Source organism: Hoplias malabaricus, chromosome 8 (genome assembly GCF_029633855.1).
Source record: "Hoplias malabaricus isolate fHopMal1 chromosome 8, fHopMal1.hap1, whole genome shotgun sequence".
Taxonomy (NCBI): domain Eukaryota; kingdom Metazoa; phylum Chordata; class Actinopteri; order Characiformes; family Erythrinidae; genus Hoplias; species Hoplias malabaricus.
In genome coordinates, this window is record NC_089807.1 from 4,996,625 (window position 1) to 5,024,427 (window position 27,803).

The following is a 27,803-nucleotide window of genomic DNA, read 5'->3' on the forward strand; positions in this document are numbered from 1 at the left end:
GGAATTTGCTACTCCACTCTACACATGCTTTGTTGATTTGGAGAAGGCATATGACCGTGTTCCCCGAGAGATTCTGTGGGAGGTGCTCCAGGAGTATGGGGTGCCAGGGTCGCTTCGGCGAGCCGTACGGTCCTTGTACTCTCAGAGTTTGAGTTGTGTTCGCATCCTTGGTAGTAAGTCAGGCTTGTTCAGTGTGGGCATTGGACTCCGTCAGGGCTGTGCCTTATCTCCACTCCTGTTCCTGATATTCATGGACAGGGTGGCGCGGCGTAGCCTGGGGCAGGAGGGCTTCCGTCGAGGATCTCGGGAGGTGGCATCTCTGCTTTTTGCGGACGATGTTGTTCTTCTGGCTTCTTCGCACGGAGGCCTCCAGCGTTCACTTGAGCAGTTTGCAGCCGAGTGTGAAGCGGTCGGTATGCGGATCAGCACCTCCAAGTCTGAGGCCATGGTTATCTCCCGGAAACAGATGGCATGCTCCCTTCAGGTAAGGGGTGAGAACCTGCCCCAAGTGAAGGAGTTCAAGTATCTCGGGTTCTTGTTCACGAGTGATGGGAAGAGGGATGGTGAGATTGACCGTAGGATAGGTGCAGCGTCTGCAGTAATGCGGTCACTGTACCGCACCGTTGTGGTGAAGAGAGAGCTGAGCCATAAAGCAAAGCTCTCAATTTACCGGTCAGTCTATGTTCCCACTCTCACCTATGGTCATGAGCTCTGGGTAATGACCGAAAGAACAAGATCGCGGATACAAGCGGCCGAAATGAGCTTTCTCCGACGGGTCGCTGGGCGTACTCTCCGTGATCGGGTGAGGAGCTCAGTGACTAGGGAGGAGCTCGGAGTAGAGTCGCTGCTCCTTCGCATTGAGAGAAGTCAGTTGAGGTGGTTTGGGCATTTGATCAGGATGCCTCCTGGACGCCTCCCACTGGAGGTATACCAGGCACGTCCAACTGGAAGGAGACCCCGGGGTAGACCCAGGACACGCTGGAGGGATTATATCTCCCAGCTGTCCTGGGAACGCCTTGGGATCCCCCAGGAGGAATTGGTGGATGTTGCAAGGGACAGAGACGTCTGGGCTTCTTTGCTCGCCCTGTTGCCACCGCGACCCTGAAATGGAGAAGCGGAGAAGAGAATGATGATGATGATGATGACTTATGATTTTTAATCTTGCTTTCAATTTAACTGTTTCTTCTGTAAAACACTGAATTGCTTTTGTATGAAAGGTGCTCTGTAAATAAAAACTTGCCTATTATGATACATTATGATTATGAACATAAAATGGCAATGATTCGACTGTAGAACATTTTTTGGGCAAAACTAGATTGTACAGTCCTGAATGCGACACCGTGCAGGATCAGTGTAATGGAATCAAAAAGCATCAGTGTCTTGCAAGTCTCTATACACCGTGGTGCCAAAGTGCCAAAAGGTTCATCGTTTATGACTGAGGCCAATCAACAAATGGGTTACCACAGCCAATTATATGCAGTATTGATTTTAGCACAGTAAAAAGTGTGGACTGTCCATGGGGACAAATTTTACACATTTCTGGAGTTCCATAGATAATCATGACCATGTAGGGCCTTATCCACAGCATGTTCTAAGGGGTAGATACCATGATGGCCAAAAGGAAGCAATACATTTTTTGACTGGAGCAATACACTCACAGGAAAGGTCTGAATTCAAGAAAAAAAAAATTGAAATTTGTGTTTGCATTCTGAGAGTGGCTTTCAAGAGAGATACTTAACAGCACGTGGATAGAACTGTTCAAATCCATCTCCAATGCTAGTGTTTATTTGAAAAATTTCATAATCAACTTCACAGCTAAATAAAAACATTTTAGCTTTTTGACCTTTAGATAATTACATCAACAGGAAGAAATCTCTCTCAACACCCTCCATCCATTGGCTCGAGAACATCTGTGACTGGGAGCATGTCTGATTGGAATATTGTTTCTATGAAGATGAAGTCAAGATTGGAAACTACTATGTTGACGGTTATTTTGAAGACGTATGCATTTTTGGGTTGTTTTTTAATCAGAAGAAAATGTGTTCATTCTCCCTTATGTAAATACACCGAATGCTGCTGTTACATGTAAATGGCACATTCAAGTGTAGCCTAATGCTAATCTGATGCGTGAAAGACATGTTGTACATTAGTATGCAAGACTCCTGTATCATAAGTATAGCTTGTTGTCATGCTATAATGTACATGCTGTATATGTTTAGCCTAGTGTGGTAATGTGTAAATGGCCTGTGTGAATGTGATAGTGTCATCCTATGCCATGTACTGCTATGTAAATCTTTGCTCAGAAGACAATTACTATGCTATACATAGATCATATGTAAATACTGTACATGAAATACAAGTAAATAGTTGTAGTGACTCGTAACTTCTCAGAAGACAATTACTCACGTTTTTTATTTTTTAGAAATGTGGAAAATATTCTACCTCCAAGCAAAAGACAACGCCGTCGGTCCAGTCTGCAACCACCATCATGTAGAGCAGAAAGACATGATGCTTCCCCATCTGCACTGTAAGTTTAGCATTTTGCTATACATAGGTCATGTGTAAATACCGTATTTGAAATATTAGTAACTATTTTAGGAGCTGCTGGAATTTATACTGATATGTAAATCTCAGTCTTGCTCATAGGGCAACTACTCATTGTTTTTCAGTGTACAGCCACCATCATGGGAAACTGAAGTAGATGGGGATGTCTGTCCACCACCACTGCACTTTATTCCTGCAAGGGAGCCTGGTGTTCGGCTGAGGAAAGGGGACTGCTACACACTCCGTCCTTCTTCGAGCTGTTCTTTCCAGAGGATGCTGTGGAAGTCATCTGCCAGAACACAAACAAGCAAGCTGCAAAGAACATTGCAAGAGGTGCAAAATACGGACAGATGGACATTGACGTTGCTGAATTGTACCAGCACATTAGACTCAATCTACATCTCTGACGAAAAACCAATATCTTTTCCATCCCTTTCCCATCACAAGTGATAGGCATCAGACAATATCCTGGAACATACACGAGTGATCCAGATGAGGACAAACTCAATGATGCCAAGAGGGGAACAGAGCATGACTTCCCCACGGGCCACGAGTCTTTTGGGGTCTGAGTACCACATGTACATGGATCATTTCTATACAAGTCCAAAGCTTCTTAAAAGACTTATACCTGTAAGTTTGGTGCTTGTGGAACATATAGACAGTCCAAGAAAGACTGCCCTTGTACTACTGTCAATGCCCTAATAAAGAAGTCACCAAGAGGAACTTGGCGCTGAATATGAGATGGTCCTCTTCTCTTTGTGAAGTGGATGGACATGCGAGAGGTAGCAGTTTGCTCCACCATCCACACAGCTTTCAAAAAGTGGATACAGTACACAGAAGAGTAAAATCCAGGCTGGGAATCTGGACCACAGAGTCCTTTCCATGCCCAACACCTGTGATCGAATACAACAAGTTCATGGGAAATGTGGATTTATAAGACCAGCTGGTCCAGTATTACACAACTCAGCACAACTTTGAAGTACTACAGAAAACTGTTTCTTCACTTTTTGGACATTGCTACTACCAACGCCTACATTCTCCTCAAACAACAAAAAAGCAACAGGACAGCCGAACCCACAAGGCTTCCATGGAAGAGCTTGTTGTATAGCTGTGTGGTCTTCATTTGCTGGATCCTGGGAGTGATGTCACTGGCCAAAGCATGAAAGCTACTGCTGGCCGCAAGACCTGTGCATACTGCAGGAAGCACAAGGAAAGAAACAAAAACTCCATGGAAGTGTGAAGAGTGATGTCTACGCTTGCATGCACCTCACATTGATTATGCTCCAAAAATATAACCACATACAGTTTATAAAAAAAAAAAAAAAAATAGAATCAGCAGTGTTGCCAACACCTGTGTTTACAAAGTTCTGACCTCAAAAGTCTTGGCGAGGAATTAGAAATTGTTTTTTTCCCCACAATATATCAGCACCTTTGAAAATAGACTTTGCAAAAACCTAAGTTGAGTAAAATTAATCAAAATATAGATGTATGACACTTAATTCAACATTGTCGTTGTAGAGATTCTTCTGAAGAAAAGAATGTGTAAGACTATATTTTCCTCAATATATGAGAGCTCAGTAAACAAGGAACGTCCCTGGACGTTCAAAATAGGTCTAAAAAGTAGTCTGTCGTCAGTGGACGTCCAAAATCCTTCTTAATTAGTTAGGTGGTGACCAATCGATAACGTCAATGGACGTCCAAAATACATCTAATAGTCGTCTTTTCAATGTCTGTGTTTGGACGTCTTTTCAACCTTAAGAAAACATTGATTAGACGGCAGTCAATACGTTGTTTCAATGTTGAATCAACAGCTAATTGTTTACTGGGAGGTGTAATCTTTTTTAAAAAAAAAAACAATCAATTCATGTCAGACTACACCAGAGAGTCTGATAAACCCTCAGACTCCGGGGGTTATTCCATTTAAATGTCTGTACGCCTGGGTGTGCATCCACTCCAAGTCATGCCCCTAATATCTGAACTCACCCCGTCTCAAGTGTCCAGACACAAGAAACTAATTTCAGCTTGGCTCAGCTCTTTTTCACCACAACAGACTGTTCCATTACTGCAGACGTTGCACTGATCCGCTCCAATTTTCCAAACACATTGGGAACATCAAGTACAAAAGTACATTTGAAACAATATAAAAACACCTAAATGCATTAAACAAATTAAAGTATAAACCTTTAGTCTAAGGTTTGATATCAGGCCTAAGGAGATGTCAACCGGGAACGCCATTTACTGAAGCAGGCCTTTAAAACAGCTCCACACGGTGGCACATCACAGCATTTACACCCCCTTTGTGTGTTACCTGTTTCCATATTTGCTGCATTGAGGAACAAGCACAACCTTGCGTTCTGACACTGGTGCAGTCACTGGATCAACACTGCACAGCTCTGCTCTTAGTCTCCTCCTGAAATCCAGGGGTGACATTGGTCACTGATGCTTCACAGTACTCCTTGTAGAAGTTGACAACAGACATGCTCAGAAAATGTTTGACCACCTGTAAGTGTTTGTGGGTGATGTACTTCTGAAGTCTTTTGTGAAACAAGTCAAATCCACCCATATACTCGTTATAGTGGGACTACCACAGGAAGTTCTGACCTGCTGGGTTTCATCTGCTTGATTCTGCCTTCTTGTTACCAGTAGTGAAGCAAACAGAGGCCTCTATGTCAAGCCACTTCAGAATCCAAAAAGGTCCAACTCTGATCTGTCTCATGTTATTATTCGTTAGTCATCTGCAACCGCTTATCCAGTTCAGCATCGTGATGGATCCGGAGCCCTATCTCAAATTACTACAACTTGTTGCAGTGCACTATGTATCATATACCAGGCTTCATGAAAGAAAATGCTAGTCATAAGAGTCAAGTGACAGTTTGTCCACTAGAGGCTTGTTTTTCCTGTACATTTTCAGCCTTGTTTTAGCTTTGACGGTACCATACTTTTATCAGCGGAAACATGCCTCTGAATGCTTTACAAGAAATCATCATGCTCTCCCGTGGTCTGATTTTTCCTGTTAAAATCATGATGACTTTGACATCTCTTTGGGTTGCTGATGTGTAGTACTTCCCTGGAAACAGCCTTCCTTACAAAATACCCAGGTGCTATTTTTCAGTGTTTTTTGCCGTCGTTAGCCTCCTTACTTGCACCAGTTTTTTTTTCCCCTCCCAACAATTGTGAATAAACTTTACAGTGGAGGATTTACTTGGAAGAGAGGTTAGTACAGGTACAGTAGAGGGCCTTTTTAGTTTTTCTGGGGGAACCTCTGGGTGTTTAAGAAACTGCATGTTATACCTGACATGACCAATATATAAAAGATATATGTTATTCATTTTTACTGTACAGCAGTTTGGCTAGCTTCTGTGTTTTTTTTTTTTTTTTTTTTAAATGTGCTTTAGAAATAAAAGGAATATCCCTCAACTCTATACGTTTTGTTTTTGTATTGTCCTCTTAAGAGAAGTCTGAGGGTTTTATTTTTTTTCCACAAAAACTGAGTGAAAGAAATCACGAATTATCGCATGATAGCGAATATGTACAATGTTGTTTAATTAAAAAGAAAACCCTGGGGGCGGAAGAAAAAAGTCCAACTCAACCCCTTCCTCCCTACAAAGTGCACTACGTAAGTCATGATATTTTACCGGAAACTAGAGTGAGTGCACAGTGTAGCCCTACTTAATACACAGTTTAATACAGAAGCCTAATATAGTGCACTATTATGGTGCATAAGCCGTTATTTCGTGACCTACCTGGGGCACTAGATAGGGAACAGAAATTTAAAAATGAGCTACACCCAAAACGTCGTGTTCAGTGCCACGTCACAGAATGCCCGGATGTTCCCCAGCCAGCTGTAACAACAAAACAAAAATAACAGGAGAAAGAGTGACACGGTGCTCTGTTTAAGAATCAAACGATTAAACAAAGTCACCAAAGTCGACCCTAACGACAAACACAGCCACATAAGACGTGTCTACAGGACGAGGCTGAAAGAAGGTGAGGTTTCTCTGACTGTGCTTGGTTTAGCTGCTGTAATTCACTAACTGTCGCGGAGAATAACCGCCAACAAAAGACTATCAAGGATTTCGATTAATTTTTCAGTGTTATGTTGGAGGTGAGGGACGTTCTTGTTTTATACGTGGCTAACGGTGTTTAATATTTTGTAAAATACCGTAAGTTTAACTCGCTTTTTATAAAGAGAATCTAGTGGTTTGTAAATGAGAGAGAACATTGGGAGCCATTTCATAAAACAAGTTTACGAAACCACCTCTTGAATTATCCAAGGTCTTTTGAGGATAAAAGCTCCATTGTGGAGCTCCATCTTGTGGCAGAATGCCATTAGATTCCTAAATATATATATATATATATTTATATAAAGTGTAAAAGCTTTTCACAGTCTAGAAGCAGTCAGTGCAGATAGATTAAAAAAATAAATAAATACCATTTATAAATACCATTAATTCATTTAAAATATCTATGAGCTGGTGTCCACATTCATTTGTCACCCCACTGAACAGTTAAAATGGATCCGTTTATAATTAAAACCACATTGAGTATTTTCCAGCTTAAGCATTTTTTTTTTTTAATAAAAAAGTGTTTACAATTGTGGGGAACTATAGTTACATTTGGTGCGTTGACGTTCAGAATCTCAGCATCAGAAATCAGTATGTTTGAGGAGAAATGACTGTGGTTGAAGTCTAACTAATTTATGTTTGAATTACCACAGAAACTTGTTTATACCTCAAGGGATTTGTTTTTAGACACTTTTTAAATTGTGTTCCTACCCAAACCTGAAACAGAAGTCACTATCACTCACTTATGGAGAAGGAATAAAGCAATATCCTCATCTCTTTTCACGATTTTCAATGTTTAAAAAGCACCCTTTTCTGTTTTTCCTGCCATGAGTAGTGAGAGTTAGCCTAGCATGTCCTACCGAGCCACTATTTACCCGTTTATGACGTCAGGGTTTGTAAACACATTAGAGCAGTTAGTCCAGGGCACAAGGACTGGTGAATGCATTTCACATCAAATTGCAAGGCATTATATCATTGGCATGAGTTGTTTATTCAGTGTGCGCATTTATTTTCCACAGGAGTGTGCCATGGGACGCATTTTTTTGGACCACATTGGGGGCACTCGGCTCTTCTCCTGCGCCAACTGTGACACCATCCTCACCAACCGCTCAGAGCTCATCTCTACGCGCTTCACTGGAGCCACAGGAAGAGCCTTTCTCTTTAACAAGGCATGAATCTGCACATGTAGAAACAAAAACACCTCTGCTCTGTGCAAACTGGAGTATCAGCACATTCAGTACTGTTTTACAGGGAAAGTGACAAATCAATACTGTATAACATTATTAATGTGGGGTTAGTACAGAATAGAACGTTCTAGGAGAGTCTTATCTGAACACCACAAGTATTGTTTTATGCTACGTCCGGAACATGGCCGCCATCTTGGAAGCCGCCATATTGTATCAAGGGCAAGTGTTTCCCGATCACAAAAGGATATGAAGAGGGCAGCAATGAGGGAATTTGAACTAGGATCTTGGGTGCAAAAGTAACCATCAGAACTCAGAATGAACACTAACTCAGGCACTGAGCTGTGTCTGTAGAGGGATAAATATCCTTGTTGATATAAAGTAAGTGGCGACCTTAATTGTGTATGATCTAAAAAGGTGTCATAGGTTATTCTCCAATGCACTGTAATGATTCTATAGCATCCTATGTCCAAATTGTGTACTAATAGATGTTATAGTACATCTCTCTTTTGTTTGTGAAGGTGGTGAACCTCCAGTACAGTGAGGTGCAGGATCGTGTGATGTTGACAGGAAGACACATGGTGCGGGACGTTAGCTGTAAGAACTGCAACAGTAAACTGGGCTGGATCTACGAGTTTGCCACAGAGGACAGTCAACGTTACAAAGAGGGTCGTGTCATTCTGGAGAGGGCACTGGTGAGAGAGAGCGAGGGCTTTGAAGAGCACATCCCCTCAGACGCATCATGAAAAAACAGGCCCTTGTTTCTACTGGTGATCTTTCCTTAAAAATACCCGCCCTTCGCTCTGGTGTACCAAGGTTTAATGTTTCATAGCTCTGACCAGGAACCTCTCAATGTGTGTGTTCTTACCCAGAAGGTACCCTTCACTCCAACAACTGAGCCTAAGCCACGAGTGCTGAAGGACTAGTCAGTAAACAAATATAATGGCCACAGTGAGACTGGGAGTCAGGACATTATTCAGACTCAAACACGTGTGATCTTTCTTAGGGCAAGTTCAGGAATGTTCTTCAGTGGCTCTGTCATGTCCAAAGTTGAATGTATTCTCACAGGTCAATAGTAGAAAACCTCCCAGACCACAGTAAAATACAACACCATACTCCAACACTGGGATGGTGCCATCGAGCATAACTTCAGCTTTTTATTTATTTAAAGGAACAATTGTACCATCTTCCATTAGTGATATGAAGATAAACTGCCACTGATCACACCATGAAAGGTTCCTTTAAACGAAGCAGTTGCGTTGTGCTAATGGCGTCAAAGTAGGGCCCACATTTTTAGAACCAAAGAGATTACATTTAAGAAGGGACCTTTAATAATGAGACTCTTGAAGACAGGTTTATAAAGAGTGTATTTTCTTATGCAAGTGTTTGGTATTTGTGCTTTTCATTGCTCTTGTTCCCCCCAGTTATACTTCTGTCTCACTTTCAGTTCCAAAACCACCTCGCTTCTGGGCCCTGGCCTCGTTTAAAAATGGGAAGGTGGGATATAATCAGTCATTGGCTGCTGGAATTAAGCCCCACCCATTGAGATTTAGCGAGACACTCAAAAAGCAAGGTTTTAAAACTGAGAAGTAGCACAATGAATGACACAAATACCAAGATGTCTAAATGTTTGGTGTGAATTTTTTACACTTATTTGCTGCATAAAAGTATTTGAAAGAGTTTATTTACATTGGTTTTGTTTCTTGTTGGTTGTAGTTATTTTTTAATAAACTGAAGTGTCTTTAGGAACCATTTTGTAGGACCCTGGCTGTTTACTTCGCAAGCTTTTGGCTACGAGTTGTTCATATGAGGCCCTTGAGTCATCTTTCCCTGCTAGAATCGCATCTCAACTCCATAGCTGAGCAGTTCTGTTTTGAAACCACAGATTCAGACAGCTAGGATTTCTTACATCATAAGCCTAAGAAGCCAATCCTCTCAAGCTGTAGACGAGCAGTGGAGGATAGACAGAGGCAAAGATTCATGGCATAGTCAGAGGTCTATTTGTTCGAAATGAAAGCCAAGGTGAAAAGTTACGAGCTTTAGGGATGTTACGCTTCTATAAAACGTCATTGTGATGAACAGAGGATTTTTTTAGGAGGTGAAACAGTGATCAGAAATTAAAGTGGTCTTTAAGAACAAAACTTAGCTCTGTCTCAGAACAGACTTAGAAGCTCCGGAAGAGTTCCAAGGAGACAGACTGGGGTAAGCCAAAGGGAAACGAGTGGACAGAGAGCCCCAGGAGTAAACTCTAGGGGCTTACCGAATTACCAGCTAGTCTTATAACAGCGCTCTGGAAAGAGAACACAAGACTAAGCAGAGAGCTGCGATAGAGCACCTCTTATGTAGGGGCAGGCACAGCTGCTACTGATTGTTCTTAATTACTGAAGAGGAGATCTGTGCCTCCCTCTGGTGGCAATGAGTGGCTTAGCAGGTGGACCAGCCATAGGATGAGTCATTACAAATAGTGGAAATAGTATTATAATACACTGTTAGTGCAGCATTTCCGTTAATGCTTTGACATTCTTTATTACAGCAATATGTGTGACCATCAAAACTGTATTAATACTATATTTAAAATTTGAATAAATACATTCACTGTGAGGAGTTGGTGTGTTCTCTCTGTGTCTGTGTGGGTTTCCTCCGGGTGACTGTCTGTGAGGAGTGTAGCGTGTTCTCCCTGTGTCTGCGTGGGTTTCCTCTGTGTGACTGTCGGTGAGGAGTGTGGTGTGTTCTCTCTGTGTCTGCGTGGGTTTCCTCCAGGTGACTGTCTGTGAAGAGTGTGGTGTATTCTCCCTGTGTCTGCGTGGGTTTCCTCCGGGTAATTGTCTGTGAGAAGTGTGGTGTGTTCTCCCTGTGTCTGTGTGGGTTTCCTCCGGGTGACTGTCTGTGAGGAGTGTGGTGTGTTCTCCCTGTGTCTGCGTGGGTTTCCTCCGGGTGACTGTCTGTGAGGAGTGTGGTGTGTTCTCCCTGTGTCTGTGTGGGTTTCCTCCGGGTGACTGTCTGTGAGGAGTGTGGTGTGTCATCCCTGTGTCTGCGTGGGTTTCCTCCGGGTGACTGTCTGTGAGGAGTGTGGTGTGTTCTCCCTGTGTCTGCGTGGGTTTCCTCTGGGTGACTGTCTGTCAGGAGTGTGGTGTGTTCTCTCTGTGTCTGTGTGGGTTTCCTCCAGGTGACTGTCTGTGAGGAGTGTGGTGTGTTCTCCCTGTGTCTGCGCGGGTTTCCTCCGGGTGACTGTCTGTGAGAAGTGTGGTGTGTTCTCCCTGTGTCGCCCAATGATTCCAGGTGGGTTCTGGACCCACCGCGACCCTGAACTGGATAAGGGTTACAGATAATGAATGAATGAATACATTCACATTCTGTAGTAGAGTCACATTGGATCTAAAGCCACATACCTACGTGTGCTTCTGGATTGTGGAAGGAAGCAGGAGAACCCGGAGGAAACCCATGCATATATAAATGGAGAACACACCAAACCCCTCACAAATAGTGACCAAAACTGAGTCTCAAACTCAGGAACCCTAGACCCTGGAGCTGTGTGTCAGTGACACTTAAAATATATATAATCATAAATTATAACAAGAAATATAGTTCTTGGTGAAGACGTTTGTCTTGAATAGAAATCATCAGCTGTGTATTTATCAGTACCATTTACACCATACGTTATATGTCATGATGAAGTGAGCTTCTATAAACTGTAAACTCCCCACTCAACAGGACACACACGCCACAGTTTAAACAGTTTGTGTTGGTCTCCGCTAACAGCCTCAACCCCCAACGTTTCAGCAGGTCTCTGCTAGGACCTTGACCTCGTGGCTAAGGCTTTGCTGTGGGGAACAGTTCCAGCCTTGTCTTGGGCTCAGAGGAGATTTATACATTGAAATCCTTTGGTAGAAAAAGTGTGTAGGGAAACATGTAATTTATATACTGTTCAGCCATAACATTAAAACCACCTGCCTGATATTGTGTATCCTTCCCTTGTACCTCCACATCATCTAGCCATCTTTAAATATGTGGTCAAATGAAATACACGCGAATGACGCTGACCCAAGGTCTCCACGCATACACAGCCCAGAGGAACACACTGCCATTTTTCTGATAAAGTGTCATGCCACCTCTTCTCCAGGTCACTGAAGCGCATGCGATGTAGAGGAAAACACGATGCTTCTGACATGGCCAGTGTTCCATGTCTAGTTCTGGTGTAGGTGCACTCAACAGTGGTCAGAGGTCAGCACTGGCACCTTGACTGGTCTGTCGCTAGGAAGCGAAAATTATTGGTTGTAATAAGAACTCTCATCTGAATGGTTTAACCTTTCTGAAAGTTATTTAAAATAGTGACTTTTATGAAAGGGTTTAGTGTAAATAAGATTTTTAAAACTGAGGGTTATTTGTGAGATAAAATAGTGTCATTTTTTATCACAATTTTTCTATTAACAACACTTCATTTCAAATTTAATTTGTCATCACCCTGATGACAAGGAGACGGCGGACCAGTGTTTTCTGGGCAGAGCACTGGTGATTAAACTGAATTTTAGCACTTTTCCATACACAGTTCAATTTACTGTTTTTCCTTCATTACATTCATCCATTATCTGTAACCCTTATCCAGTTCAGGGTCGCGGTGGGTCCAGAGCCTACCTGGAATCATTGGGCGCAAGGCGGGAATACACCCTGGAGGGGGCGCCAGTCCTTCACAGGGCAACACAGACACACACTCACACACACCTACGGACACTTTTGAGTCGCCAATCCACCTACCAACGTGTGTTTTTGGACATGGGAGGAAACCGGAGCACCCGGAGGAAACCCACGCAGACACAGGGAGAACACACCACACTCCTCACAGACAGTCACCCGGAGGAAACCCACACAGACACAGGGAGAACACACCACACTCCTCACAGACAGTCACCCGGAGGAAACCCACACAGACACAGGGAGAACACACCACACTCCTCACAGACAGTCACCCGGAGGAAACCCACGCAGACACAGGGAGAACAAACCACACTCCTCACAGACAGTCAACCGGAGGAAACCCAAACAGACACAGGGAGAACACACCACACTCCTCACAGACAGTCACCCGGAGGAAACCCACGCAGACACAGGGAGAACACACCACACTCCTCACAGACAGTCACCCGGAGCGGGACTCGAACCCACAACCTCCAGGTCCCTGGAGCTGTGTGATTGCGACACCTACCTTAGAAAGTCTTAAAAATTAGAATAGTACATAATTTTAAAACAGCACAGTGTCAACGTTTTCAGCATAATTATTTGTATTATTATATCTCTCAGAGTTGTTGGTAATATTTGTATTAGTGTGTTTTTCAAAATAAAAGTCTCTGTGAGTGTAAAATCTGTTTGAGGAGATTATAAATGAGTTATATCTGGTACAGGACAGTAATCTGAGTGGTCCGATGGTGGACCAGCAGTGGTCTACAGTCAGTGGTGTGCCAGCCTTTTTATGACAGTGGACCGATATATGCTCACTGTCTGGGCACTGCCTGATGATTCAAATCAGTGATCACTGATAGCAATGAGCAATATAAGATAAAGGATATCTCTCTATCTCTCTCTCTCTCTCTCTCTCTCTCTCTCTCTCTCTCTCTCATGCACATCATTACATCACTAAGTTCATGAAGTTCACCTGGGTTTAACTGTTGTATATGTACTCCGCTAAGTGAGATGGTGTAAAGGAAATGGTTAATAATAAAACTCAGCTGAACTCTCTCACACTGATGTGTCAGCAGTGTTTACACTCACAAGAAACACAGCTGCTTTCTTAGTGTGGGCTCTCTGACACTCATCGTAGTTATTCACTGATCTGTCAGAGCTTTCATTTCACTTTCTTTCCCCACAAGATTTCTAGAGAACGTTCTGCACAGCAGTGGTGAGAGAAACCAGACGCCCTGGAGTGTCTGTTTTATTTGCTATCTGCAAAAACGTAAAGGGGTGTAGGAGTTTGAAGTTTGAACCCTCATGCTATCTCTAAAACCTTTACCTTACATACAGTTCCTTCCTTTCCTGAGGGTCATGCTGCAGTGCTAGCCCCTTGCTAGCCTCTTGCTAGCCGCTAACAAAAACAGTTTCTCCGTGGTACATTGCTGATCTGCTGTACACCTCTGTGCCTTGAAGCAGGCTGGTCGCCGACTTGAGAGAAGCCCTTGGTCAATGCTGATGCATATGCTCAACATATTAGTGCTTGCAAAGGTGCCTTGCATTCTGCCAAATCTAGTTACCCGTCCTGTACTGTAACTGGATGTAATGCTAACTCTTGTTAGTTGTTTTCAACTGTCTCTAAACTTTTTAAACACCCAGCATTGTAGCTCCTTCCTCTGAACTCTGACCTTTCCCTTCATTTCTTTGAACATATAATGACTAAAATTACTGACTCACTCAATACTTCCACAGCCTGTAGTACCTCTCCATCTACTCAGCCCTTCTCCCTCCTGACCTCGTTTCCTTCTCTGCTTTCGAGCAGGTTTCTGATTCGCTCATTCTCAACAATTATTTCTAAATGTAAAACTACAGCCTGCTGCCTTGACTGCTTCCCTACACCATTAACCAAAGCCTGTATACCTTCTCTGGCCCCCCACCTCATAGCTATTATTAATCAGTCATTGCACCCTCAATCTACAAAACTGCAGCAGTAACACCAATCCTCCAAAGAACCTGGTCTTAAACAACTATCGCCTGCTGCTGGCCGACTACCCACTCCCCCTTCTAATCTTGGCAGCCTAGGAGCTTTCTCCAGGGGCGCTCACTGTCTCTGGAACTCTCTTCCCTCACAAATCTGGCGGCCAAACTCTCTGACTTCTTTTATGTACCAACTTAAAACTCGCTTTTTCTCTTTTGCATTCAATCTCCAAGTACCATACATCTTTCCTTTGTTATGATGTCTGTCTGTTGCACACACTCACACCTACAGACACTTTTGAGTCACCAATCCACCTACCAATGTATGTTTTTGGACCATGGGTGGAAACCGGAGCACCCGGAGGAAACCCACACAGACACAGAGAAAACACACCACACTCCTCACAGACAGTCACCCGGAGGAAACCCACGCAGACACAGAGAGAACAAACCAAACTCCTCACAGACAGTCACCCGGAGGAAACCCACGCAGACACAGAGAGAACAAACCAAACTCCTCACAGACAGTCACCCGGAGGAAACCCACACAGACACAGGGAGAACACACCACACTCCTCACAGACAGTCACCCGGAGGAAACCCACGCAGACACAGAGAGAACAAACCAAACTCCTCACAGACAGTCACCCGGAGGAAACCCACACAGACACAGAGAGAACAAACCAAACTCCTCACAGACAGTCACCCGGAGGAAACCCACGCAGACACAGAGAGAACAAACCAAACTCCTCACAGACAGTCACCCGGAGGAAACCCACACAGACACAGGGAGAACACACCACACTCCTCACAGACAGTCACCCGGAGGAAACCCACGCAGACACAGAGAGAACAAACCAAACTCCTCACAGACAGTCACCCGGAGGAAACCCACACAGACACAGAGAGAACACACCACACTCCTCACAGACAGTCACCCGGAGCAGGACTAGAACCCACCACCTCCAGTTCCCTGGAGCTATGTGACTGCGACACCACGTGCTGCACCACCCTTATATATAAATTGAATATGCAATATGTACAGGGCACATTGCATATTAATGTTTTTCCCTCAATATATTCAATTCAGCAATTATTTACCAATAATCTGAATTTGTATTAATCATTATTATAATTGTGCAGTTGTCATACGACTCACTGCAGGTGCCCTAACAGAGACTTTTCAACAGATTATTTAACAGAACGGCCACAGTCATTCTGATAAAGCAGAACTGAAGTGTGTGTGTGTGTGTGTGTGTGTGTGATTATTGCTGTGGGTTTGAAAGGGGTGGGTAATGAATAAATAAGTGGGTTCTCTGAGCTCTGACTGTGAACGTGACTCAGGGCTGGTGAACAGGGCTGTGTTATTGGGTTTCTCAGTCTTTAGAGACCTGTATTCGCCGTGTTATGGTTACCTCTGCTTCTCAGTGAACAGCTGAGTCACTCTGATCAACACAGTAGGCCTGAGCATGCCTGTGTGTGTATGTGTACGTGTGTCTTGTGATGGGTTTGGTTGATTGGTTCCTGCCCCACCCCCGTGTCCAGCAGGGACACATCCGTCCTGCCTCACGCACTTCTTGGGTGTCCATATATTATTCACACTTTGGAAGACAAAACCTGTGTTTGAAACTGTTCTGAATTTTCATCCAACGAGATCGTTACCCAATGTTTGTACACACCACTTATAATGAATGAGTTCGGCCAGTTTGGGGGGCATCATTTGAGGACACAGATGTGCGGTTGTGAAAATATATATACAATGTAAAATATGCAATAAGTTATTGATAACGTCTTTACTGTGAGGGAGACACAGTGGTGCTACAGATGTGTCACTGCCCCACAGCTCCAGGATCTCAGTGCCCTAGGTTTAAACCAAACCTCTGGGTTGCTGTGAATCACAGGCTGACCACATGCCTCAGAAACACCAAGAGTTTCCATTACTTGGTCATGTTTTGTTTCTGTACGTTTTCAAATTGCAACACTTCCATATCACTCCAATGCTCCACTGCAGGCTGAATATCATGATGAAATATGATTATGTCTTGCCCTAGACACTGAACAGTGTTGTGTATGTGGAACTCACTATGCAGTGGTCAGGCCTCTTCCTGTGGGAAGTCACGGCCTGCTGCGGTGTCATGTGACCTGCCGTGTGATCAGGGATTCCACAGAGAGATGGAAAATGAAGGTGTCGTCAATTTTCCTGTAAACTGTTTATCCGTGTGTTTTTGCTCTATTAGAAACATGAGGCGACTACATTTCCATTCAACGTAAACTCAGTATTCCTTCTTGACATCCACTTGCGCAATGAAATACAGTGAAAGACAGTGTGTTTAATCCACACACATTAACTGAGAGTGATCCCCCACCAGGCAGTGGTCCTGGAGAAGTCTGGAGGGGCTGACTTTATGGACGTTGAGTGTAAGAACAAGAAGGTGTTTTTCATGTTTTGGCGAGTATCCGCACTTCTGACAGCTTTTTCCATTTGTCCAAATAAGTTACGAATGTGAATCAATGTAAGACTTTTATAAAGAGTGTACACTATGAGGTCTAGGAGGTTTAACCTCAGGTTTATCATTAATTTCTTAACAGTGTTGAAAAGAGCTGAAGGCACGTAAAGTCTGGCTGGGGTTGTACTTTGTAGCTGGACACACACTTTTATTAGACGTAATGGTACAGTGCGTGTGTGTGTGTGTGTGTGTGTGCTTATATAAGACAAAGTTATCATTTTATGCTGATATTTCAGCTTGAGTCTATGTCCATTTTATTTTATTTTTTCCAGGATGAACATTTACAGAAGATGAATGAATGAATAAATGAATGAATGACTATCCAACTTGAATACCAACCAGATGTGTGAGTGTGACAAACATTTATAATGTGTAGAAATTCATCACTCAGTCTGATGTTCTTTACCCATTTAAATGTATTAGCAAAAATGAATGAACGAATGAACAAACAAACAAATTAATAAATGAATGAATATATAAATGAATGAATGAATGAATGAAGAAACAAACAAAGGAATAAATGAATGAATGAATGAATGAATGAATAAATGAATGAATGTATATAAAAATGAATGAATGAACGAATGAACAAACAAACAAACGAATAAATGAATGAATGAATATATAAATGAATGAATGAACAAACAAACAAACGAATAAATGAATGAATACATGAATGAATGAATGAATGAATGAATGAATGAATGAATGAACAAACAAACAAATGAATAAATAAATGAATAAACGAATAACTGAATGAATGAATGAATGAATGAACGAATGAACCAACAAACAAATGAATAACTGAATGAATAAACGAATGAATGAATTTATAATTGAATGGATGAATACATGAATGAATGAATGAACGAATGAATGAATAAATAAATAAATACATAAATGAATGAATGAATGAATTAACCAACAAACAAATGAATAAATGAATGAATAAATGAATGAATGAATACACGAACGAATGAATAAATGAACAAACGAACAAATAAATAAATAAATAAATAAATATGTGACTTGAATGAAGTGTGGCTCTTACACGTCAGATTTAAGGTTAAATTTCATTCACAGACAGTCACCTGGAGAAAACCCACGCAGACACAGGGAGAACACACCACACTCCTCACAGACAGTCACCCGGAGGAAACCCACGCAGACACAGGGAGAACACACCACACGGTTTGTGGTAGTTGTGCCTAGATTACAGGAAGTTAAATACACGTATCCCTAGCTGTGCACCAGTGGTAGATTGTTCACCAGATGTTTTGACATCACTCCTGCCAGAGGCACATCATCGCTGTTCTACTGATATCGCTAACAGCTGGTGGTCTGTTGCATTACTATAAGATTGTCATTACAAATTTGTCTAAGAATACATGAAATGTATGTCTGATTATGTCCTATCCAATGTAGAGTATTAGTTGTTTTAGACGTCCTCTAAGACAGAACACATCACAATGTTACAAAGACAACAGGGAAGCTGGGTTTTGGAACCCGATGATGACCTGAAACACAAGCACCGTGCTGTGGAACCTACAGGAGATAAGTCCTGGTGAAGTCACTTCAGAGGGAGGTGGGTTCTCTAATTTGAACTGATCCACAAACAAAAGAGAGACATCCTTTTTTTAAGCGAATAATCACTATGAACATTTTAGGAATGAAAACTAAAAGAAGTGTAAATAACTAGACAAAAGTGTGTATATAAATATACATTTCAACATTAAAACAACTTCTCATTGTGGTGTGTTAATATGACGCAATGGTAGAGTACATTCCTCCTTACAGCTGGGGTTTCTGAGGAAGGCGCTCAGCAGGTTCTATACAGTGATAGTGTCCTTAGAGCTGGCAATAATTGCTCATGTTTATAGCCACTTAACATAAATGAAGGGGAAAATAATCTCACATGTCAAGCACAAAGACATGACCTTTGTAACTGTTTTTAATGCTGTGTAGAAGTGCTGTCCCAACATTTTTTTTAATGAATGCGGTAATGCATAGACCTGCAGGTTCCTGACCATTACAAACAGATCCGTTTGACTCAGGTGATATTTATCTTTGATTTTCCCTGAACTTCAGATTGAAGGTGGCCCTTAAATGACCTGCAGGACGAGTCCTGTTTGTACAGCTGCCTTTTCTTTACATCAGTTTCTGTTTCTTCTTTTCACGCTTCTCTCTTGTCTTTCAGATTCAGCAGGTTAATGAGGTGAGAATATACAGTCTGAAGGGAAATTTTAAATGTGTGTTTCTTCTACAAACATGTGCTCATTTAATCACTAGTATTCAGTAGTGTTTAGTAGTAATCACTGACAATTAGTAGAAATCTTTGTTTTCTATAAAGATCAGCTGTTTTATGAAATGCTCCGGGTGACTGTCTGTGAGGAGTGTGGTGTGTTCTCTTTGTGTCTGCGTGGGTTTCCTCCGGGTGACTGTCTGTGAGGAGTGTGGTGTGTTCTCCCTGTGTCTGCGTGGGTTTCCTCCAGGTGACTGTCTGTGAGGAGTGTGGTGTGTTCTCCCTGTGTCTGCGTGGGTTTCCTCCGGGTGACTGTCTGTGAGGAGTGTGGTGTGTTCTCCCTGTGTCTGCGTGGGTTTCCTCCAGGTGACTGTCTGTGAGGAGTGTGGTGTGTTCTCCCTGTGTCTGCGTGGGTTTCCTCCGGGTGACTGTCTGTGAGGAGTGTGGTGTGTTCTCCCTGTGTCTGCGTGGGTTTCCTCCAGGTGACTGTCTGTGAGGAGTTGGTGTGTTCTCCCTGTGTCTGTGTGGGTTTCCTCCGGGTGACTGTCTGTGAGGAGTGTGGTGTGTTCTCTTTGTGTCTGCGTGGGTTTCCTCCGGGTGACTGTCTGTGAGGAGTGTGGTGTGTTCTCTTTGTGTCTGCGTGGGTTTCCTCCGGGTGACTGTCTGTGAGGAGTGTGGTGGGTTCTCTTTGTGTCTGCGTGGGTTTCCTCCGGGTGACTGTCTGTGAGGAGTGTGGTGTGTTCTCCCTGTGTCTGCGTGGGTTTCCTCCAGGTGACTGTCTGTGAGGAGTGTGGTGTGTTCTCCCTGTGTCTGCGTGGGTTTCCTCCGGGTGACTGTCTGTGAGGAGTGTGGTGTGTTCTCCCTGTGTCTGCGTGGGTTTCCTCCAGGTGACTGTCTGTGAGGAGTTGGTGTGTTCTCCCTGTGTCTGTGTGGGTTTCCTCCGGGTGACTGTCTGTGAGGAGTGTGGTGTGTTCTCCCTGTGTCTGTGTGGGTTTCCTCCGGGTGACTGTCTGTGAGGAGTGTGGTGTGTTCTCCCTGTGTCTGTGTGGGTTTCCTCCAGGTGCTCCAGTTTCCTCCCACAGTCCAAACACACACTGTTGGTAGGTGGATTGTCGACTCAAAAGTGTCCGTAGGTGTGAGTGTGTGAGTGAATGTGTTGCCCTGTGAAGGATTGGCGCCCCCTCCAGTGTGTATTCCCGCCTTACGACCAATGATTCCACGTAGGCTTTGGACCCACCGTGACCCTGAACTGGATAAGGGTTACAGATAATGAATGAATGAATGTTTTTATTTGGACAGTAATGGACAGTATATTTTTGTGTGCATACACCTTTAGACCATAACTGTCTCGCTGCAAAGAAAGCATAGAAAGGTCAATTATAAAATAATATTGTAATAAAGTAATGGAGATGTTTGTTTACATTTCTTGGACCAGAAAAATTACATGCTGCAATCGAGTTTCAGAAGTGTGTGTGTGTGTTATCTACCAGTAACTGTACCCCTGACTCCTGTGACATTGGTTTATGAGTGAGTGGAGTTAGGAGTGGCACAGAAGTTAGGGGCACTGTAACAGAGCTCCAGGGTCCTGAGGTTGGGTTTGACACTTGACTGTGTTCTCTCTGTGTCTGTGTGGGTTTCCTCCACAATCACAAAAACACATGGTCTGGCTTTGATGTGTAACTCTGTCACAGGTGAGGGATGAAATTTGAATACATTTAAAGGGGAGGGGCGATGGAGGAGGGAGTGAACCGAGGGCTTTAAAGGGACTGAGGCATCGCGCGTTGCTTTCTTGCTTCGGAGTGTGAGCGCGTGCTTTAAGAACTTCACTCACTACTGAGAGAGAGAGAGAGAAAGAGAGAGAGAATGGGGCGCTACACGGGGAAGACGTGCCGCCTGATCTTCATGCTCGTGATCACGGTGACGTTCTTCGTGGTGGAGATCGTGACCGGTTACGCGGGGAACTCCATCGCGCTCGTGTCCGACTCCTTCAACATGCTCTCGGACACGGTGTCGCTGTGCGTGGGGCTGCTGGCGGCTCGTCTGTCCCGCCGCCGCGGCTCGCAGCGATACTCCTTCGGCCTGGCGCGCGCGGAGGTGGTGGGAGCGCTCGCGAACGCCGCGTTTCTCAGTGCGCTGCTGTTCTCCATCTCCGCGGAGGCCGTGAAGAGGCTGAGCCGCCCCGAGCGCATCGACGAGCCGCTGGTGGTGCTGGTGGTGGGCGCGCTCGGGCTCGCCGTCAACGTCATCGGGCTCCTCATCTTCCAGGACTGCCGCTGCCTCAGCGCCTCAGCGCGGAGGGATCCCGCCACCGAGGAGAAGGTGGTCATGAACGGAGAAGCAGGTGCTCGTGTTATCCCAACGGTTGCCTCCCTTTCGCTTCTAACGCTTGCACGTGATGTGTACTCGGCCGCACGCCAACAAACAGCCTAACGGTTTCAGACAAACAGCTAGTGATAGCGGTTTATAAATCAGTTCAGGGACAAAAATAAGTGTGCGCCATTTTCTCTCCTGAACGATACGCATAAAGTGGCTTCGACTGCGTGTGAATTAAAAGTTAAACACTGAAAACAGTGTTTTATTTCAGTCTTTCGAAATGTACGTTAGGTTAGCCTACTTTTTTTCCCCACAACTTTTCCGGCAAACCGTTCGAGAGCGCTCCTTGATTGGCTAATAACTCCCATTCACGAGCGCCACTAGCCAATCCCAGCCCAGGAGAGGCGGAACTTGTCGGAAAACGGGCAGACCGCTGAAAACGGTTTACGTTTTGCGTGAATCAGCAATTTTCACTCGGTTATTCATTGTTTTCCATTAAAATCATTCAACCCTTAAACCGCTGCGTAGAAGAGTTAATACGTCTATATTTGTTCCTGTATTCAAGCCCAGAAACAAAGTCATGATATTTTATTTTCAAAATATTACAATACTAATATTTTCAAATTTACTATTATTCAAACCCAGTAAACAGTTAGCCGTTGATTCAACGTTGAAATAACGTAATGACTGCCGTCTATTCAACGTTCTCTTGAAAATGAAAGTTGAAAAGACGTCCAAACACAGACATTGAAAAGACGAATATTAGACGTATTTTGGACGTCTTTTGACGTTATTAATTGGTCCCGAAATAAATTACTTGTATAAAACGCATTGTGGACGTCCACTGACGTTATCAATCGGTCACCACTTAACTAACTTATTAAGATGGATTTTGGACGTCCACTGACGTTTAAAATATGTCATTGACGGACAGACTACTTTTAGACCTATTTTGAACGTCCAGGGATGTTACTTGTTTACTGGGAAATATGATTATGGCTTACAGATACTGCCCAGAATAATGCTTTTTATGAAATATTGCTGAGGAAATGTTGACATAATATACAGAAAAAAACACGTTCTTAAATGGCAGGAATATTACTATTTATTTTAATATATTCATTTTTATATTTGAAGAAATAAGTCTGAAAAATCAAATTAATATTTAATCGTAGTAAATCAATATTTTGAGATATTACGTCATTTTATTAACATAGTAAGCCAATATTTTGTTCATCTTAGGAGTAATTTATACAACGGTAAAAACAGTAATAACTGATTTACACACAGTTTCATGTTTACGGTGGTCACATGTAAAAGCTGCATTTTACAGCTATACCCGCTGTGTTTAGTGTGGAGTATTTAGAGCTACTGAAAACTGCTCCAAACCCTGTCCATTCTTTGCCAGTCTTTGCATGCCCATTTGTGTACAGCCCTGTAATTCAGTAATGTAAAAAGTACAGAATGTGATGTTTTTGACCTTATTTACATGTCCACATTGTCCTCCCCAGATTTGTGTAAATGGTTCTTAAGTCCCTGAATGCTTCCAGAAAAGTGCGCTCAGCACTCGTGTTCTGTCCGTCCGCAGGCTCACTCACACAACCGGCCGACTCGGTGAAAACAGAAAAGACTCAGAGCGACAGTCAACCCCTAAACATAAGAGGTACGTACTCTACACTTATCACGCAGCCTCACATTCCTCTAGGATTTATACAGTGTGACAATACTGCATTCAGTCTTCTGATATAACGGAATTAGTGTTCTCCTTCAAGTGTGCTGAGCTGCTCCGTGACATTGTGGGTGCAGTTGTTTGAAAATCTGATGAGTAAGAGTTTTTTATTTGATTTATTTATTTCTTTTGGTTATTTTTAGTGGCACAGTGTTGCAGTCACACAGCTCCAGGGACCTGGAGGTTGTGGGTTCGATTCCCACTCCGGGTGACTGTCTGTGATGAGTGTGGTGTGTTCTCCCTGTGTCTGCGTGGGTTTCCTCCAGGTGACTGTCTGTGATGAGTGTGGTGTGTTCTCCCTGTGTCTGCGTGGGTTTCCTCTGGGTGACTGTCTGTGAGGAGTGTGATGTGTTCTCCCTGTGTCTGCGTGGGTTTCCTCTGGGTGACTGTCTGTGAGGAGTTGGTGTGTTCTCCCTGTGTCTGTGTGGGTTTCCTCCAGGTGACTGTCTGTGAGGAGTGTGGTGTGTTCTCCCTGTGTCTGTGTGGGTTTCCTCTGGGTGACTGTCTGTGAGGAGTGTGGTGTGTTCTCCCTGTGTCTGTGTGGGTTTCCTCCTGGTGACTGTCTGTGAGGAGTGTGGTGTGTTCTCCCTGTGTCTGTGTGGGTTTCCTCTGGGTGACTGTCTGTGAGGAGTTGGTGTGTTCTCCCTATCTTCGCGTGGGTTTCCTCCGGGTGACTGTCTGTGAGGAGTTGGTGTGTTCTCCCTGTGTCTGTGTGGGCTTCCTCCGGGTGACTGTCTGTGAGGAGTTGGTGTGTTCTCCCTGTGTCTGCGTGGGTTTGCTCCGGGTGACTGTCTGTGAGGAGTGTGGTGTGTTCTCTCTGTGTCTGTGTGGGTTTCCTCCGGGTGACTGTCTGTGAGGAGTGTGGTGTGTTCTCTCTGTGTCTGTGTGGGTTTCCTCCGGGTGCTCCGGTTTCCTCCCACAGTCCAAAAACACACGTTGGTAGGTGGATTGGTGACTCAAAAGTGTCCGTAGGTGTGAGTGTGTGAGTGATTGTGTGTGTGTGTGTGTTGGACTGGCGCCCCCTCCAGGGTGTATTCCCACCTTGCGCCCAATGATTCCAGGTAGGCTCTGGACCCACCACGACCCTGAACTGGATAAGGGTTACAGATAATGAATGAATGGTTATTCATAACTAGTCATCAAACATCTGAACCAGACCTCAGCACCTGAATCTTGTGGCTGCCATCAAATCCTCAGAGAAATGTTCCAACAGCTAGTGTTCCCGGAAAAGTAGAAGCTGTTACTGCAGTAATAGGGAATGACCTACCTATTAATACCCTGCATTTCAGGAGAAACGTAAGACCAGCAAGTGTCCAGCATTTTTTTAATGATGGGTCCAATCAGAATGACCTAAAACTGTGGAGTATAGGAGGTAAACAATGCATTAAAATATTACAGTAACATACTATAATTACAATATTATAATAATATTACAATTTGATATTACTGCAAAACCTATTTTGCAACCAAAGCAAAATAGTGGCAGTGACAGGGTCAGTGGAGGTAAGCTGCGGACCACATAACACTGTTGTAACCTCTGTGTGCTGTGTTACACGTCTCATTGGCTCTCTCTCCCTCACTCTCAGGAGTTTTACTGCACGTCCTGAATGATGCGCTGGGCTCCGTGGTGGTAGTCGTGGCCTCGCTTCTGTTCTACCTTAGGCCCCTGGAGCCCGAGGCTCCTTGTAACTGGCAGTGCTATGTAGACCCCGGCTTGACCCTGATCATGGTTGCCATAATCATGTCCTCTGCCATTTCTCTGATGAAAGAGACCACCAACATTCTGCTGCAGATGACCCCTGATGACCTGTCTCTCTCCACAGTCTGTGAGTAAAAAGGATGAGTCTTAGTCATTCATTCCAATCATTGCAGCATATTTATCAACCTCCTGCTTCTCTCCTCCATCCACATAGTGGAGGAAGTGTGTCGTCTCCCCGGGGTCATCAGCGTCCACGAGGTACACGTGTGGGAGCTGGTGAAGGACCGCAACGTGGCCACTCTTCACGTCAAAGTGACCTCAGAGTTTCCCGACTCCCAGTTCAAGATGCTTCACTCCCAGATCAGAGACATCTTTCATAAAGCTGGGGTTCACAGCGTGACGGTGCAGCTGGAGGTCAGCGAGGGGGAGCTGGACAGTGGGCACTGCACTAACCAGTGTACGTCCTCCGACTGTCTCAAACTCTCGTGCTGCCCTCTGGAGCCCAAACCAGACACCGGCGGCAAACAGAAACAACACTCTTTTTCTGGAGATGTGGCAGTGAACATGGAGAACGGTCAGACAACCCTGCTGAGGGAACAGGACACTAAACAGTTAGACAGCAATCGCACACAGAGCACTACGTTTTAAAGCACGAGGGCCGGCTTCTCGGAGTGAGACGCGGTATGTTCCCTGACCTGGTGTGTCCCGAGTCCAGGCTTTGAAAAGCTAGCCCACAGCCTTTCAAACGATTTCAGATAAGAATTAAAAATAAAAAAGATCAAACCAAATGAGACCAGGCACCTCAGGGAGCCTTGTAAAAGGGCCTTCTACTTATGAGTGCAACACTCACATAAGACTGTATTTATTAACCTGCTGTGCTTTTGTTCGGATGCACCCTGGACTTTGAGTAGTATACGTTTGAACAATTTCAGATAATCAGTCAGTGCTTGGACTCTGGGGATGGTAACACTGACCGTGCTGGACCCATGTCCATCTGTTTTATACTTATATAGAATGTTCAAATCATGTCAGAAGCTCAAAAATCGTGTTGCATTTTACTTTTATATGAGTTTCAGTGTGTGTTGTTCTGGTAGGAGTGGATCAGACACAGCAGTGCTGCTGGAGCTTTTAAACTCTCAGTGTCACTGCTGGATTGATGAAGAACAAGAGGAAGATCAACACAAACTGCAGCAACAGATGAGCTTCTGTCTCTGACTTTACATCTACAAAGTGGACCAATTAGATAAGAGTGTAGTGTTTAAAAACTCTAGCAGCACTGCTGTGTCTGATCCACTCATACCAGCACAACACACAATTACATACAGTGCAACTACCACAAATGCGAATGGGAGAGAATGTTCCACCATCCAAATCATGACTGCTGTCTGGTGGACAGTGAGTGTAGAAACTAGGTGGTGATTTTGTTTTGAGGTTTTGACAACATTTGAAAACACAAGCTGCTTTTTACCTACTGGAAAAATCAATAGAATTTACACTTAAAGCGTGTGAAAGTTATTGATAAACTGCTGTATCCAGATGTTTCTGTAACAGAACCCTTCGGATGAGTTCTTTTGAAGGATTTTATTGAAGCAGTTTACCCCCCACTATAAGGAAATCCTTCCCCAGCCGCAGGTAGCATTAGATTGTGCTTTAGCATTGTTAGCATTGCTGTTCCACACAATATCGCTCAGTCAAAACATGTCCAATCCCAGCAGTTCCTAATGGAGGGCGTATATCAGGAAAACACTTTCTTGTATTGTATTTTGTATATTGTATTTTCAATGTTCTTGTCTCACTGCTGGTCACACTGGTAGTTACATCACTTGCGGAAAAGTGCACTAACGTAACTTCCAGACTTTTCCAGCTACTGTTAAAAAAGAGACAGGCTAAATTTCCCAGAGAGTGCCTACTACTGTTAAGTCATATTCATATTTATTAAAATGTAGCTTTTACTGAAAATTCTTTTAAATTTTTATTTAAGCTTAAACCAACATGACTTTGTTTTTATATCTCGACGATCACTGTTCGGACCAAGAATGAGAACAATCACTACTTGAAACTGGTTGTGACACTTGAATATAATGTAAATTGCAAATGTGTGTTGTTTGTGTTGCTGTGTAAAGTGTAAACAAATATAGAAATGTAGCAAATACCAAATACAGATACAATTAAAATGAAATTACCACAGTTCATTTTTAAAAGACCACTTATTTGTATCCTCAAAAACTAACAATTTTTTTTTTATTATTCAGTTCAACATACATTGAGTCATTATCTGTAATCCTTATCCAGTTCAGGGTCACGGTGGGTCCAGAGCCTACCTGGAATCATTGGGCGCAAGGCAGGAATACACCCTGGAGGGGGCGCCAGTCCTTCACAGGGCAACACACTTTTGTGTCACCAATCCACCTACCAACGTGTGTTTTTGGACTGTGGGAGGAAACCGGAGCACCCAGAGGAAACCCACGCGGACACAGGGAGAACACACCACACTCCTCACAGACAGTCACCTGGAGGAAGCCCACGCAGACACAGGGAGAACACACCACACTCCTCACAGACAGTCACCCGGAGGAAACCCACGCAGACACAGGGAGAACACACCGCACTCCTCACAGACAGTCACCCGGAGGAAGCACAAGCAGACACAGAGAGAACACACCACACTCCTCACAGACAGTCACCTGGAGGAAACCCACGCGGACACAGGGAGAACACACCACACTCCTCACAGACAGTCACCCGAAGCGGGAATCGAACCCACAACCTCTAAGTCCCTGGAGCTGAGTGACTACAACACTACCTGCTGCACCACCGTGCCACCCTTCAGTTCAACATGAAAAGAAAAATCTAATTTCTTATTCTAGGTCCTGTATGAACCAGCA

The 27,803-nt window shown here is 43.8% G+C and overlaps 2 protein-coding genes across 2 annotated transcripts; both read left to right on the plus strand.

Moving 5' to 3' along the window:
* Positions 1-6,363: 6,363 nt before the first annotated feature.
* Positions 6,364-9,779, plus strand: LOC136705427 (protein yippee-like 5). Its single transcript, XM_066678990.1, has 3 exons — positions 6,364-6,531; positions 7,628-7,777; positions 8,314-9,779. The coding sequence occupies exons 2-3, from the start codon at positions 7,637-7,639 to the stop codon at positions 8,536-8,538; spliced, it is 366 nt and encodes a 121-aa protein (XP_066535087.1). The 5' UTR covers positions 6,364-6,531; positions 7,628-7,636; the 3' UTR covers positions 8,539-9,779.
* Positions 9,780-21,040: 11,261 nt separating this feature from the next.
* LOC136705426 (calcium/manganese antiporter SLC30A10-like) lies at positions 21,041-27,096 on the plus strand. Its single transcript, XM_066678989.1, has 4 exons — positions 21,041-21,518; positions 23,079-23,153; positions 24,806-25,045; positions 25,133-27,096. The coding sequence occupies exons 1-4, from the start codon at positions 21,041-21,043 to the stop codon at positions 25,564-25,566; spliced, it is 1,227 nt and encodes a 408-aa protein (XP_066535086.1). The 3' UTR covers positions 25,567-27,096.
* Positions 27,097-27,803: the final 707 nt, after the last annotated feature.